Source organism: Eurypyga helias, unplaced genomic scaffold, assembly GCF_000690775.1.
Source record: "Eurypyga helias isolate BGI_N326 unplaced genomic scaffold, ASM69077v1 scaffold8635, whole genome shotgun sequence".
Taxonomy (NCBI): domain Eukaryota; kingdom Metazoa; phylum Chordata; class Aves; order Eurypygiformes; family Eurypygidae; genus Eurypyga; species Eurypyga helias.
The window spans coordinates 17,212-33,527 of record NW_010250735.1 but is presented as its reverse complement, the minus strand read 5'-3'; the positions used below and the strand labels follow the sequence as shown (position 1 = coordinate 33,527).

General features: G+C 42.2%; 1 protein-coding gene across 1 annotated transcript in view; it reads right to left on the bottom strand.

Moving 5' to 3' along the window:
* Positions 1-1,117: 1,117 nt before the first annotated feature.
* Positions 1,118-16,316, bottom strand: part of IFT122 (intraflagellar transport 122) — a 31,848-nt gene continuing 16,649 nt past the window's right edge. Inside the window, exons 16-28 of the mRNA XM_010151765.1 lie at positions 15,701-15,862; positions 12,677-12,843; positions 11,644-11,815; positions 10,430-10,532; positions 8,735-8,875; positions 7,605-7,702; positions 6,556-6,656; positions 5,275-5,440; positions 4,220-4,331; positions 3,663-3,785; positions 2,713-2,792; positions 1,899-2,063; positions 1,118-1,207 (exon numbers count right to left, since the gene is read on the bottom strand). Of these exons, the coding sequence (XP_010150067.1) occupies positions 1,118-1,207; positions 1,899-2,063; positions 2,713-2,792; positions 3,663-3,785; positions 4,220-4,331; positions 5,275-5,440; positions 6,556-6,656; positions 7,605-7,702; positions 8,735-8,875; positions 10,430-10,532; positions 11,644-11,815; positions 12,677-12,843; positions 15,701-15,862 (1,680 nt within the window). The remainder of the gene's footprint in view (positions 1,208-1,898; positions 2,064-2,712; positions 2,793-3,662; positions 3,786-4,219; positions 4,332-5,274; positions 5,441-6,555; positions 6,657-7,604; positions 7,703-8,734; positions 8,876-10,429; positions 10,533-11,643; positions 11,816-12,676; positions 12,844-15,700; positions 15,863-16,316) is intronic.

The following is a 16,316-nucleotide window of genomic DNA, read 5'->3' as shown; positions in this document are numbered from 1 at the left end:
GTCCAGCACTGACCCACCTCCTTTGGTCAAGCAGCTGCATCGCTAAAATCCCCTCTGCCTCAGCAAGCGGCAAGTCCGCCACTCACACTGTTTGCCCCTGGCTCTGGGCTGAAACAAGGAAACAATTCTGCTCAGAAGTCGTCCTTTAGCACATCACTCCGCTGGTCAGCGCAGCGGTCAGTGAGCTCAGACCACAAAGCCGTGCTCAGATCACCAGCGCCACAAGAACTGACAGGATGCCAGGAGTCACGGGAACTATCCCGTGATTTCAGTAGCGCTGCATTAGGATTTTCTCCTTCTAAGGAAGGCTACCCTGTCTTAGGTACAGAGGCAGTGCTGTGAGCGCTAGGAGCCCTCAACCGCTCTGGAATTCCTGCCTGCCACCCTGACATGTGGGTAAGTGTGGACATAGGGTGTTTAGCCCACCCTCCACCTGCAGCAAGCCGGCTGCAGTGGCGAGGATCACATCCGCAGCAGCGGGCGGCCGAGGCGCTCACGCCTGGTAGCTGGGTTACCATGTAACGCACACGTCCCTGCACAACCTGGCATTCTGCATTTTAACAAGGGCGAGTTCTGCACAGACTAAAAACTTTGCCCTCCCTCCTCTCAGTGTGGTCCTCGACACCAAGATCAGTGTGACTCAAGATCATACCGCAAGAGCACTAAACTCTAATGCTGTTCTTCAGCATTAATGGAACAGAAAGAAAAACAAAAATCAAGCTCAGAAGCAGCAGCATTATAGCAAATTCTCAGACAACGAGCAGTGAAAACCAATCCCGTTTATTTGAAGATCTGTCAATGAGCAGGTACATCTTAAGGAGCAAACCAAGTCCTAACACCAGTTAGCATAAAAGAATGGCTACGTCAAGGCCAAAGTTGACCCTAGAAACATTACTGTAAAAACCTGTGGCACTTCAGCTGCTTGCCTGGGAAACGTAGAGAACATTCACAAACACAGACATTTTCATTTAAAAAAACAGTTACATTTCTTCAAGCCATTTCCACTCTTACGCAGAAAATGGAACAAGATGACTGAAGTTGTTAGGAAACTCCATGAGTCCAAGTAGTGTTTTGCCAAGCCCATAGGGAAGTCTGTCAGTCGAGGTATTGTTTTTCTTCATTGGTTTGACTCACCTACTCTCCGCCGACAGAACGGACAGCCATTATGCTGCAGTACGAGAAGCTCGTAGTCCTCTGTGTGGAACATCTGTTAATCAGGAACAGATTTAGGGACAAGTTAGCCTGTGACTAGCTCAAAGAAAATGCAAACTGAGCTCAACAGCTGCTCTATGGCACCGACATTCTGAAGCTACCCTTGCAAGAGAACTGGTTTCTCTTACCTTCAATTGCTGGAGAGCTATCTCCTGCAACAGACCAGCACGCATTTCACACAACAATATTGCTCAGGAGGCACAAACCCCATTAATTACTTTTGCAGAAGGAAGGACAAAAATTAGACAGTTTCTATGTAAGCAAATGTGACTGAATTCCAGTATTTCAAAAAGCCATTCCTAAGAGGGCAGGAGAGGGACTGAACCACACGCTAACTTAGTTACTGCCTGATTTTCCCTGCTAGACCAAGCTGAAGTCAGAGGGGCAGAGCATAAACAAAGAAACACAAATCAGCAATTGTTGTTCAGCCGAGGTTTGCTTGAGATGCTCTGACCTGCTTGTCAGTGCAGCTTCCCAAAATTCAGCTACCCCAAAGGTTTCAGAAGGCAGCTGCTCCTCTGTGCAGCACACATATTTTGTCGTTTTCATTGCCTTCCCTGTCTCTACGTAATTCAGGAATTTGTGGAATACATCTTGAAGTATGAGGTTTCAATGGTTAGAGTTGTTTCAGCCATAGGGTGCTGGTTTTTGGGTTTTTTTTAATAACCTCTCCATGACAACTCTACCTGAAAACATGACGGACACATGGTAACGGAGGCATCTGGTAGCAGGGAACGGTAGTACTGCCACCGCAGTGGCTCTGGCCAGCGTTTAATCAGGACGTCTCTCCGGCTCATTGACTGGAGAACAGCACGATTCACAATCACTGGAACAAATTCTGAGCCTCCTTGCTGCAGGAGAGGAGGTTTAGAAAGAATTAGTTACTGACTGCAAAACCCTTTGAGGATTAACAAGATCCGGTAGGAAGCAAAGTGAAAATTCAGTCAAAAAAGCTAATACAGAATTGGCCCGAGCCTAGTCCCACCAAACTCACCCTCAGTTTTATCAGTCTCTTTAGTGACAGCAGCATCCAGCCACAGCTCTACCTCGACTGCAGTGTGCTTCCCCCGTTCATTTTAACAGAATTCCTTGTACACCGCACCCATGCCCACAGCCTTTACTGAAACCCCACAGTAACGCCTGCTTTATGGGCCTGTACCTAGACACGGTAACACCCCAGGGAACAGCCCTGTCCTGTCGCTGTTATGACGATAAAAACAAATCCCAGGAACCTTTACTTTCAGAGCTTCATTGTTTTGTGATTTTTGGGCTTCGTGGTGTTGGGGTTTTGTTTGTTTTTTTAAAGAGAGGAATTAACTGGTACATCCCTTTCCCTCTCCAGCTCCATCCCTCGCTTCCCTCCGTTGTATCTCTCTCTCTTGTGGCAGTCTCAAACGCATTCACACCAGAACTGCAGCGTGGACTCCAAGTTAAAATTTTCAATTCACTTCTGCTGGTAGCAGGAAAGAAACAACTGGAAGGCACAGGTAAGGCTCTTACCTCAAAGCTCAGTTTTGCTGTAAAGGGATCATTGTCTTCAGTAACGTTTGTATTGTCATCAAGCCTCAAACTCTGTGCATCTATATGCATTTCTTAAGGAAGAAAAAGAGTTCCTATAAAATTAGCTGTCCTCCCAGTAGCCAGCAATCACAGAATAAATATGAAAGCATACCACCAGCAGGACTGGCTTCCTTGTTGCCCCAGAAGGTCAGAGTATTCCCAAAACCACTACAGGGCCTAGATTGTTACCGAAAGTACTAGAGAAGGGCTTGCTGTGATTCACACTGACTGGGGAAATTTATCACTGCAGCTGCTGCAGCATGGCCGAACTGACCACAACCAAGCATGACATCAGCTCTGCCTTCCTTCCCTCTCTGCCCCCTCCTGACAGACAACAAAAAGCAAAACACAACCTATTTAGGTGACATTTTTGAGCAGCTTTAGTCAGAGATTGTGTTTTCCTGTGCATTACTCTGCACCTATTATATGGCACCCACAGCAACTGGGAGTTCTGGATGCCACAGCATTACAAACCAGATTCCAACAGGACCAGTTACAGAGAAAGTCCGTGCTGGTTTCCCTGGCTAAGAGAGGGCAGCCTCTACAGCAAGCTGTTACTGCGAGCACACTTCAGGTTCTCCCCGTTCTTTACAGAAAGCAGTTAAAACACACCAGGTAAAGCATGGCATTCCTTTGCTAAGAAGAAATATTTCACAGGATTAGAAACAAACTGTCCTGATGAAAAAGCTTTATGAAAATATTAGGTTTAGTTTAAACACCACTTTGGTGGTTACACTAACTGGAAAAGGAAACACGGCACAATTGTTCTTGCATCAGTCATATGACAAAAAGAAAATTCTGAACCTAAAAGGAAAAAAAAAAAAAAAGAAATTGTAAATTGTTGCTTTTTTCCCCTAAGGGCTGGAAACCAATTTTAATCAAAAGGATACAGTCACTCATAATCTCTTGCCCTTTATTCTCATTCATTCTTGGAGCTTCAAGATCAATGAGAGCTACAGCTTCTTCATCTGTGATGCCATCTTCCAAATAGAACTCAACCAGATGAAGTACTTCTGAAGGGGGGTGAGAAGCAAGGAGTATTTGACCTGCAACAACTCAGAAAATGCCTCCTAGGTGATCCTGTGCCCCTTAGCAGCCAGAGGGTGTTCGTTCCTTATGACAGCGGTGTTCGTGTTCTCACAAAGTGAGTTTAATAAAACAGAATTAAACCAAACCAAGAGCCCCTCAACTTATGATGGGATTGCTTCTGTGCTAACGGAACACTCTGTACGTTCAGCATCTCATAAAGCAATGCTCTACTGCTACCTTGCAATGAGCAGCAATCCCTGGGACAAGAGGCAGCCACCTACCAAATCTAACACCGCTAAAAGGAAAGATTTATTTGTCCACAGAACATTGCAGAGAGAACGAACGAAGTGCTGGCCTACTCCGTCCAGCTGAATCTATCTCCTTGCAAAGCACAACCAAGCGTGACACTCCAACGCACCGTAGGAGGAAGCGGAGAAGACGAAAGGTTGTCTGCAGTTAATGCAGACATTCCCCAAGTTATTCAGCAAAGGGTTGTTCGTGGAGCATCTGTAACACATGGGCACAAGCTCCTGCAAAGACACAGACAGAGCACAGTACTCGTAAACATCCTGAACTCTTTGTTTTCAATTAAATATGGGCTCCTTAGGGTTACACCACTGGTATTACATCAGCACCAATCTGGGGAAATACTGCTGTGAAATCAGATCCTTTTAACATCTGAAAATGCTTTCCCTTTTTAATAAAACAGCAAGTTTTCACATTAAAAAGAGCGGTCTTCGCCATTCTAACAATTAAGTTTTCACCTTGCCTTTGCAGTAACAGAATTCTGCATCAAACAAAAGAAGTGAGAGAGAAGGTTACTGACGCAGTTTTTTGCTCTAAGGCTCGGTCAAATTTAAGTTCTCCAATTAATTCATCTCTCTTCAAGAGCACAGGTATTTTAGGCAGTTCTTAAGATTTGTTTCTATTATTTCAGGGGGCCAGGTGCATGTTCGCTTGCACAATACAATTTATTTTTAGTGAGTATTCCATGAGACGTGGTTTTATAGAGCACTGCAGAAAGTCAGACTTCAGTTGAAGAAGAAAAGGTGTTAAAATAAGACTTAAGGAAGGAAGGTCATCCAAGGGATGGAGGGAGGAGGGAAGGAGCGCTAGGAGTGGGACAAATGAAAGCGACCTCCAGCCGGAGAGACAGACAAAGACCGTGGAGTAATTGCATGTGGATGGGAGAGAAAAAGGCTTGAAAGAATTAATAGGGAGAGAGGAAGATAGATGGGAGACAGGAGAGGGAGGATGGAAGCTGCCCATAAAGAAAGGACTGATTTTAATTTATTCTCAGGAGCAAAAGGAAGTCTGACCTGAAGAATAACAACAAAAGGACTGTTTCCAGCAGAAAAATAATTCTATTAGAGCTATGCATAATATATTTCAGATTTTTTTGTGCACACAGCAACTCAGATTCTTGGGTTAGGCCACGTATTAATGATCAGCATGAAACACATTATGACTTACTTCACTGTCATGGAATGGCTTGGATCGGATTGTCAGGCTGCCCAGCTCAATTGATTTCTGGAACCTAGCTGGGATGTGCAGTCCCTGTAACTTGTCATAGGCATGTCGAGCCAGTTTATACGCACCAAGAGCTTGACTCTGTTTTGCCAGGGTAAAAAATGTCTTGCTATCATTTAATTAAGGAATAAAAATACATACGGCATTTAGGAAAAACTGCAATCAGAGAGGTTGTGCAATGAAGCATATCCAACACCCGTCCTTTAAACAGGCTCTAACCAGAGAAGTCTATTTACACAGCTCCCTTTATAAACAAGTGTGAAAGGACTATCAGTATGTCTGTGGGCAATTATGAGCAAGGTAAGGAACTGACACTACATAAGCATTACTTCGGTTAAATATTCTGACTCCGTATACAAAATTTCAGTAATTTTAGGGTGGATTTTCCCCCCAGCCAAAAGAAGTATCTGACACCAGCAACCCACTGACACCCACTAAATACACATGATCTATTGGAAATAAAGCATATGCTCTCTGCCATTGCCCGAGGTTGTCTTTCCCTTCCGTCAGTGTAGAGCAGTAACTGCTGTTGAGAAAGCTACTGATCACAAGGCATGTTGTGAAAGATTATACATTTATAAGCGAGGAAGTTACGAAAGGGAACGCTAACATCCCATCCAGAGCCATAAATGAAGTGAAAACAAGAAAGTCAGGCCTCTCTGTGGCACCCAGTGACCCTTCTTGTTATATTTTACATGCAGGTGCATTTCCACCAGGTTCACACAGCGTTCATGAAGCACTCTCCAAAGATGCAACACGCACTAACAAAGCTGCGCAAACCTTGGCCTGACAGACGCTACACAGCTAGACCAGCCTCCTGTGAAGCAAAAACTCCCGGGTTTTTCCCCCCTCCTGTCTTAGTTCAGTCTCCTTGCAGTAACACTGACACGATTCAGAGCCAACATCCTGTTGCAGTGACTGCTGTCCTAGAAGAGAGGTGATACACCAGACTGGGTGGCAGGTTTTGAGACTTACATGCGAGTTGGTTTGCACAGCTCTCCAAAAACGATTAAAATAAAACACTAAAAAAGGTAGCGCAGTTAAACACACACAATGGTTTGAAGACTGTGACTATTTCCTTAGGGACAGGAGTCAGTTTCCATTAAACACAACCAACCGCTGAAACTGAAGACACCCTACAGGAGATCTCTGCATTGTGGATCAACATCAATTGCTCCTTTCATGTATCTCACTTCTAGATTTTGTACTGTGTCACAAGGATACACTTTTGAGATCCCCAAAGGCGTCTCCTTTGTTAAGCTGTGAAGCAGAAACCTGGAAATATTGAAGAGGGTTTCAGGCAAGTGGAAACTGAAAGGCTCCTCCTGCAGCATTAAAAACACAGACACACATTTCTAAGCTGGAAAACCAACAACTCCTCTCACCAAGCATCACAGCACTAGGCATCTCAAGTGCGGTGTTTCTTTCATACAGGTGTAAAAAGAAGAGGTGCTGACAGAATATAGCAAGGGGATTTGACGTGTCTTTATCGCAAAAGCTCATGCCTGCTACATACAGAAAAAGAGAGAAAGAGACCCATGTAGCTAAACCAGAATCTTTAACAGACTATTTAAAGATGAGGGCAGGCTGGCCAGCAGCAGTGTGGTCACCACCACCCTAAGGTCTGCAGCAGTCTGACCAGCAAAGACCTCCACAGCACAGAGTCTTCTTGTGGGCAAGGGCACAGATCAAGGGTTCTCAAATGTTTTACAAAAGGTATTTTCACCAGCCGTGGGGGCAACGTTACTATAATCATTGGAAGTAGCAGGAGCTCCTTGCTCATGACTGCTTATCATTCTGGAGTAGTTCACACACATCACTACTGATGCACACACCACGCTGGGGGAATCCCTAAGCCAGGGTGTCTTCTGCTCAATCTTGTTTTCCCGTGATTAAAGGAAAAGCTGACTGTAGTCTGTGTCGGACTAGAAGCTCAGGTCACTGTGGAACCAAACAGATATAACTAGCAAAAGGGGGCTGGGAGTGGGGAGTCGGTTGTCATCGTATCTTCTACTCACACTGAGACAAGCACAGATCTGCCAAAACTGCACTGCAGTTTTTAGGAACTAAGACAGCACAAGTTCTTGTACAGTACAGCAAAAGGCTGTATAATAAAATAAAATGAAGAAATAAAGTTATTACACAGTATCACTAATCTACACTTGATAATTAATTGCCTTAGAAGTCATTAGTTATTCCTAGTTATTTCTGGTCTTGCTAAAGAAAAATGCTCAGGAAGCATAAATACACAACTTCTAAAGTGAGTATCTTACGGTGTATCTTTGAACAGAGTGATAGACATGGTAAACTTCTGCCAAATGCTGGAAGTGATGAAACTTCTGTAACATGTCAGTCTTCTGTTGTTCATTCTCTGCAGGAGGCAAAGGCGTTACAAGACAGGTCTGTGAGACTCAGCTGGGAGAAAACAGTGTATTACGATTTTAGCTCCAGCACTCCCAGCAGAGGTATGTACGTGTTCAAGGCTGTCCCACCTACCTGTGCAAACCACACATTAACACAGACTTCCATTTTTCTGAGCAAATTTCTGGTTTAAAACAGGCATGGTAAAACACAAAGCAGTTGAGGCAATGGTTTTAACATAACTAGGGTCTTTAGCTTAGTTAAAGATAGAAAACAGTAGGTGTGCATGACTGGAAATCTCATCCATAACTTCAGAGTTTGCCAATAAAATGAGTTTTGAAACATTTGTTTCATACATATTAAAAACATTACTAAGCCAATAGGAAAAGTTTGCATCTCTATAAAATACCTGGAGAGTAACAGATCAGCACTATCATGCATTAGCTGAACAGGAATAAACAACAAAAAAGGCTACTTACAGCACCCGGCACAAGGCAGTAACAGCAATCTTCTGTACTCATTATTACTAAATTACACCTATTAACTACCAGCTCCACCTCTCTCCCAGTGAAATATATTCAGAAGACAAGATGACAGCTAACAAACATCAGCTTTATCTCTGTTGGCAGAAATAATTTGTGAAGTACCTCTCCAACCTATGCTCAAGTACTAGATGTATCTTACACTCCAAAATCATCCTTTATTCACTAGTGCTTTAACCCTCCAATCACTCCTCTAGTTAAAGTGGGAAGGTACATGAGGATACATGGTCCCAGGAGACACGATTTTGATTCTAGTCAGATTTCAAAAGGACGCCTACGCATGCTGATGCTGCTGTGCCGTTTATTTGTTTTAAATAAGCACATGGGAAAACCAGAGGGACTACAAAAATAGCACAAGCCAGAGTTACGTACAGCATCAAAAAAACCCAAACCCAAAGCCACACAGCAGTGAAGTAGCTGCAGCACTGCTATCAATTCAGTCGTTGTTTGTCTACATGCACAAGAAGGTAACAAATACAAACTTCCTTTCAGTTGCTTACCTTGGGCTATATCTAAACACTGCATGGAAAGCATCCAATAATAATAGCCTGCATCGTTAAATCGGCTTTCAACCACAGCATTTTGCGTTAGCTGCTCCAGCAGTCTCATGGCTTCGCTCTGCCTGCCAGCCTTGTGAAATGCTGCAAAGGCGGCCAAAACAAAGAGGATTTTACAGTGCGATTATATCAATTAACGGAAATTAATGTTTTTAAATTAAGAGCAGTCTATTCAGCCAATATCAAATAGTCTATCCAGGGCAGGATAAAAAGGATTATGCACTGGTATTTTTCTCCTTGAAAGCAGCGACACTAATGGAACATGAGAAGCATCTGTAGGCATTTTGTGGCTTTTGCACTATCTCAGCAGCTCTGGAGCTCACTGACTTTGTACAACACTGGTTGCTTTTTTAAAAAAACATAGAGAAGAACAAAAATGCTATGATGATTACATCTCTGTCTAAAGAATGGCAATCTCTAAATACTGCACATCACAACTTCATTCAAAACAACAATAAATTAATGTTTGAAGTTAGTGCCCTGGTTCGTAATGCTGAATATTTTGAGAGAGTGCAGCATCTACTATATCCTTCTATCATTTATTAACAGCGTTTCTTCACGTGATACTTACAAGCCAGTATGAAGTAAGATGCTGAATTCTCACTTGGTAAACACGCCTTTGGCTAACGCAGTCGTCATATAAGGTATAATGGGGTGGAGGGGGAACCAACCCCACAGCACAGTTGCCTCCTGACTTCCAGCTAGCTTAGCTATAACCACATTCTCTGGCAGCTACGCAACGATCGCCCATTCTCGCTCACCCCATCCGGGTGCATTTATATCTGTTGAGCTGCAGCAGCAGAGAGCGTTGTGGACCAAACCGGGAACAACATACCCACGTTCACAGGGTTCTGTGTACAAACTACCGCACTGCCGTAAAACCAGGGGCTCAGAAGTTTGGTGTGGAGACACTCAAACTAGTTTTGTGCGGAGACAGAACACGTCTGGCACGTTCACTGGTTGGCCCTTGTAAGAAAAGGCAGTTATACACAGAGATCCGAGCTGGCTCTGGAAACAGCAGATGCGCCAGTCACATGGAGCGGCACCTGAGAAAAGTGACGGCACTAACAATGTGCTGGCTCCAGACGGAGCTTGCTTCAACATCTCCTTGTCCCTGGAACAGTTTGTGAATTAAATTTTGAAGCCTGTCCACATGATGGAAGGTTGACAGTTCTCTTTAAAGGTAATTTTATAAGCCTAACAAAATACATGAAAATTCTTTAAAGAAAAAAAGGAAAATTATACTTGCTCAATCCCAACATTACCTAAAAAGAAGGAAAAACTATGCTTTCCACTCAAGTTTATAAGGTGGCTGCCATATTTTGAATTCTATTGTGATAAAAATTATTAATAAAGACAGTTCAGATTATATGCCAAATACTGCTGCCACACACCAGATGCAGATATACAATGCGATGGCAAATTTGGACCTGTATTTAGATGCCATCATTTTGCATGGATCCGTCACATTTTCTTATCACATAAGCAGACTTCCAGCTACTTTAAGACCAGTATGAAAACACAACTCCTATTTGGTTTTGGATTCCACTGATAAACTCTCCAGGGCAGAGACTGCATATTCTGCATTGAAACATGGAATAAATTTGGAGCAACCAAATCTGTCTGTGACATTCCTACCTTTCTGGGCTTCTTCAAATCTATCATTCTCTGCTAGCCAATGAGCATAAGGGACATAGACATCATCTTTGAATTCAGGATGCTTTTCACTCAAAGCAAATGCCTGAGGTAAATTTAAAAAATAAATAAATAAATTTTTAGACTATGGCATGGTTTAAACAGTTCAAGGGTTTAGAATATTCCATGGGAATCAATCCTTTAGCTCTAAGTAAATTCATAATAAAAACACATAAAGAGAATAGAAAGTGCAATCCATGTTTTCTCCACTATGAAACTAATGTTTCTTAAAATAAAAATCGATCAACAACAAAAGAAAATAAGCTAAGCATGTTAACAGTCTGGTTATTGAGTCAGGGGAACTTGGAAGTGATTACCTAGGAAATTTAGTAGATTTCCCAGCAAGAAACCAAAAATATTTTTATGTTTACTGATTATCTTCTAAAGAAACTGAAGTAACGCTATAAATGCAGTTCAGAATCGCTTTCTAAACTCGCCAACTAGTCAATAAATGACTGAGTGTACAGTTTTCCAAGGCACCCCATATAACTGGGGGACGGAGTTTGTCAATTCCGGCAGCACTCTGAAAACATTTCCTTAAGAAGCTACACCTATCACAAATGTAATGGGAAGAAACAAGAAAAAATTCGTGGCGACCCCAGCTGTGAAGTGGGTGGTACTGGCAGACCCATAGTTTAATGGCAAAACCCAGCAAAGTCAGAACTTCACCTAATCAAAAGCATAAATCCAGTTATGGAGTGGAGTCCACACTAACACAGCACTCATTCGTCAGGTCTAAATTATGGGTATGGTATTCGCGCCTGGGGGTGACCAAATTAGAAATAATACATTTCAAAACAGAATTTCCCCTAGATATATAATTACTATTTATTCTTTCTCGTGGAACAGAAGCATCCCATGGATTACCATAGGAAGTGGGCAATGATAACTCAACAGGCACAAAAGGTGCTCAGAATTGAGACCAAGAAACATTCAGCCAGAAAACTTAAAAACAAACCCCCAAAAACAACCAAAAAAGCCTCCAACAAAGGAATAGCCCACTGAACATACAGAATGAACTTAAATGCTCTGAATCACATTCTATGGAAGCCTCCTCCCTGCCTCTCCCTTCATACAGGGGTGACTGAGCCAGACATTTGCCTCCCTTCGTGGCAATCAGTAGTGGCTTTAAACACAGAAAGCAAGGGCACACTTACTTCCTCCCAGTGACGCGTCTCCACGTGGAGATGGACCAGCGCTTTCAGGTCACCAACCTTCATGTAGGTTTCTGCTGCGTAGCCAGGGTTATCAAGTTTCTTAAAATAGAAGGCACACTTTGACAGAGGCTCGCGCTCAGCTTTATCCAGTTTTCGAGCAATTTCAATTAACCTAGACCCAGTAAAAAGAAGTCAGATGTTTCAGGTTCTGCCCATTATTTAATTAGTGCAGTAACATCAGTTATTATGTAATAAATATCATAACAGTAGTACCATTCAACACTGCTTAAACAGTTTTCAATAACCATTCCAAATTCTGCTGGTTTTCTTTCACAAACTCAAAACCTGTTCCTCCAATCTTTACTCCTATGTGCAGTTCCGTATCTCAGACTCTTTGCAGAGTCACGAAGATGGAGGCAGAGAGTAGGTCCTACATGACTAAGTGACATGGGACACACTTCCTCAGCCCTGACCTAAAACAAAACACTCAAGAACATTGCCCCATTGCTACACAGCAAAGTTGAGGGAAGGGAAGGCTGAGTGACCTTTCCAAGATCTTATGGCAACTCAGAAAATGACCCATAGGTTCACCTATTCCAAATCGAGGAGAATTTGATGCATGACAGGAGCAGCCCCTGAATTTCTAGTGCTCGAGTTGTCTTCCGTACCCACTAGATGATTGTCTTAGTTTAAAAGAACAGGAACAGGCTATCACAGGCAAGCACTGCTGGGATGATTACTCTGAAAAGCTTAAGGCATGCATATTTTAGAAGACAGTCTCATACTGCAGATGAACCCATTCGTACCCTTTACTGTCACCGTGCATTTGTTTTCGTAACATATTTATGCCCCTACCCTCTAAACACGTGTAACTTCTAAAACACCGTTAACTGAGGATGTGCTTCAGATGCACAAACTGATACAAACCACATACCAAGCAAGTGTTGTCTTATTTTAAAAGTACGTGGAACTCATGACAACTCATTTACATTCGTATTGCATACATTCTCTCAGAGATGGAACCAAAACCTACATATCAACCCAGCCGTGGTCCCCGCTGATTTCTATGGCCTTCATGTGCTCGCCTGCAGACAGGTACATCTCCACCGCTGCTTTTGGTTCCCTGATATTCTCGGCCCAATCTGCTTGTTTTTTTATGAGCATCTTTGTGCCTTTGGGGTCTCCAGATCCCAGAAAATCCTGAAATAGTGCAATACAAAAGTTTGCATTACTTTCTGGTTACAAGTCGTGTTACAGTCCAAATTCTAAAATACATGAAGCCTTTTAAAGTGAGTATGGTTATGCCTCCTAAGAAACACAGCACACAGGGTAACCTGAACTGATCCAGCCTTCCGCAACTAATCATCAAGGCCCAGTGTTTAGTAAGAAACAACAGCAAGTCTTCCACTTAGTTTTCAATTAAAAGCAAAAAAAAAAAAAGAGAAGTAGTAGGAGATTCTGGGAGGGCGAGGAAAAGGATGACACAGATGCCTCAGAGGTAGTAAGTATGTCCCCACTAGATTCCCCCACTAGAAAGCTCGCTCTCTCTTGACCCTGGTTAAGTGGATACAAATTATGATTTCCGCATGCTTTTCAGGAACATGCCTTTCCAAAACAAAATAGTACTGATCTCAAAAACTGTAACAGACTAATTCCAAGCTTCGGATTTCCTTTTGCAAGCCACGAAGGTACAGCTTCATTCTCAAAGATGACCCAGCCTCACCACATGCTTAGCTAACGACAGTATACCTGCTTAATCATATGTTAGCATCAGGATGCCCAGCCACCAATCCAAGGCTGAGGTTTCATTTTCTGCAAAGACACTTGACAACTGTATTACAACACATCAAAGAAGTTCTTTTATAAGGACAGAACGACAGCTGCTCAAAAGCAAGAGTAACTCTCAACTACTGGTTGGACTTCTGCAACAAATGCCAACACCAAGCGTGGATGCTGTGAGGATGACGACCATTTTGGAAATATTTCTAATAGTTCGTTCAGCTTCTTCTGCCAACACCAAAGCCCTGGCACCATATGGTTCACATCTGTTGATATCATGTGCCAGGGAGAAAAAACCAAGAGGTACTTCAACACCAGAAGATGGATTAAGGGCAATTTTGTCTGTTAACAGAACAGGCTACTGTCCACTGAAACAGCTTCCACCAAATGCAAAATTAGACCAGAGGAGAAATGGGAAGGTGAGAAAAGTGGAAAATTATCTTATTCTCTGTTTTAAAAAAAAGGTTAAAAAAAAAATCACAACAACCAAACAACAAAAACCCAACAAACAAGCAGAAAAAAGCACCCACACAACAGATCTGTTCCACTACCACAATTCAGCAGTTTCCCTGATGCAGGCAGTCGACAGGTACAGAACTACACCCCCTCTCTACAACAGCTCTTAAGTGAGCTCCCTGTTGGATTTTGCTCTTGCCTTATCTACTGCACCTCAGCCCTGATTCAAGCAAATAACTACAAAGATGTCACGATAATCTTTGAATATGAAAACCTGAAGCAAAAGAATCAAGTTGGTTAAACAACACATTTGCCCTAACTTGCTTCCCAGCTTAGGTCACCAAAATCCATCCAAAATCAAAAGCTCAGCTTCTTACAGTATAGTTTTCTGTGAGTTTTTGTGAGTCTCAGTAATTTGTGATCTGCTGCTGCGATAACAAGCCTATGACCACATATCAAAGGACTTCCTGACCTCTGCCTCCGGTCTGGAGACTCTAGCCAGAGCTAATCAAAGTCAAGCACAAGCAATCAGATTCTGTAAGGGTCCCTTTGCACAATTTCTGGCAGCATTCAAAAACCAACACGAAAACACCCCAACACCCACTCACCCCCCTCAGTATCTTTCCTTGGAAAAATAACTGGCAAACGTGTTGTGCCAAGAAGTACCTTGGATTTCCTCTGCACGGAGTTACTCTCAAGGATAGGAGACACAAGACCTTTTGCTCTCTGCTAGTTAAATATAGACATGACTATGGCAAAGAATTGAAAGATTCTTATGAAGACTGCTGGGAAAATTTTCATCTATGAATTACATTTATGTTCAAGAGGAGCCAAAACTCTGAAGCTAACAAAGACTCATCAGCCAAAAATAGTGGAATTCAGACTTACATCAGCAAAGCCCCAAAGTATTTATATCAAGCTCTTGGAAGAAAAAGATCTCTCTATGCTAAAACAGTTTATACGCATGTCATGGCAAAGTCTTTGTCCTGTATTGGGCAGAGTAAGGCTCTGGTGAGTGATGAATGAGACTAAGCAGTGCATGCATTCTCAGGGATTTTGATAAGAAAACACCCTAGAAGACTTAAAAGCCAAGTGATGTTTTCTTATCACCATAAAAAAACATCACTTTTTAAAACCATGTTCAGTTTATTTCTACATGGAAACAGTTTAAAAAAAAAAAAAGACAAGACACTGAATCTTTGGAAGAAAATTCTGTAGTAAACAAAAATATAGCAGGTTAGTATATTATACACTTCATAAAATACATTCATGTAGAACTAACATACCTATCTAAGTTCAAACTCTGAAAGAAAAACATTTTTATTATAACGTGGAAGTGAATTAAATGCATGGTGCACTCACCTCCACTTTGCAGGTGCACTACCTTATTATCTTTGGAAGACAAAAAAAAAAAATGGACTCTTGAGCAAGACAACGGGGAAGAAACAGCCATAAAAATGCTACTTCTAGGTTTTAGGGAAAATTACTATGGATAATACTATATGACCACAATGAAAGAGTCATCTTTGGTGGTGTCCAACAAAAAAATCCACTGAAAAGCCATGAATTACATGGACACATCTGATACTAAAAAACACAATCTGCTACCTCAGCAGCAGAAACAGTCTGCCGTTACACCCAGACGCACAAGATAGCCACTTTGCCCCTCGTAAGCCAAACGAACTGCAACCAACGACCTGAGAATATAAAGTTGGAACCCAAAGCCTGCTTTTCATCCAATCCTGCTGTAGGATCACACTTGGAAAACAGTTACAGGTACGTTAATATATCTGCATTTCAATATCCAGTGGCAGACCATTACCTTTGCATAGTCAAACATGCGTAAGTCAGAGTACATATCAAGCGCTACGTTGTCATGTCCACTCTTTTTGTACAACTTCGCTGCCTCATGGAACTTTCCCTGGTAGGCATAAATATCTGCTAGGAACAGTTCGTTGTTGTTCTCTCCGTGCTTCTTCCGCTCCTGGAAGAAAAACCCCAAAGAGATACGTAGGAAATATTGTAGATGATCAGGACCTCTGTGAGAAATAGCCATTGAAGAATTACAGTTTTCAGGCTTAGATTTTAACTGTTAATGAAAACCTGTAACAGGATACGATAATTATGCCTCTCCTGCATTTCTGGTGAATTTATCATTAAAGGATTAAATCCCTTCTTAATTAAAATTAGGAAGAGCAAAATTAAATGTCACTATACAAACCAAAGTGATGAAAAATCACTTCTCTTGATTTCACACAGGAAAATGAACACACGCTGTCATTATGCTATGCTGCTTTAAAAAAAGGCATCTGAAGGGTTCCTTATTTTCTCCTGTAGAAACTCACTAGCGTATAATTTAGCTAAATTAACAATATGTGCGAGTGGGATGACAAACAGCACAATAATTGCTCGCAGCAAGCAGATTCACAAAGCACATC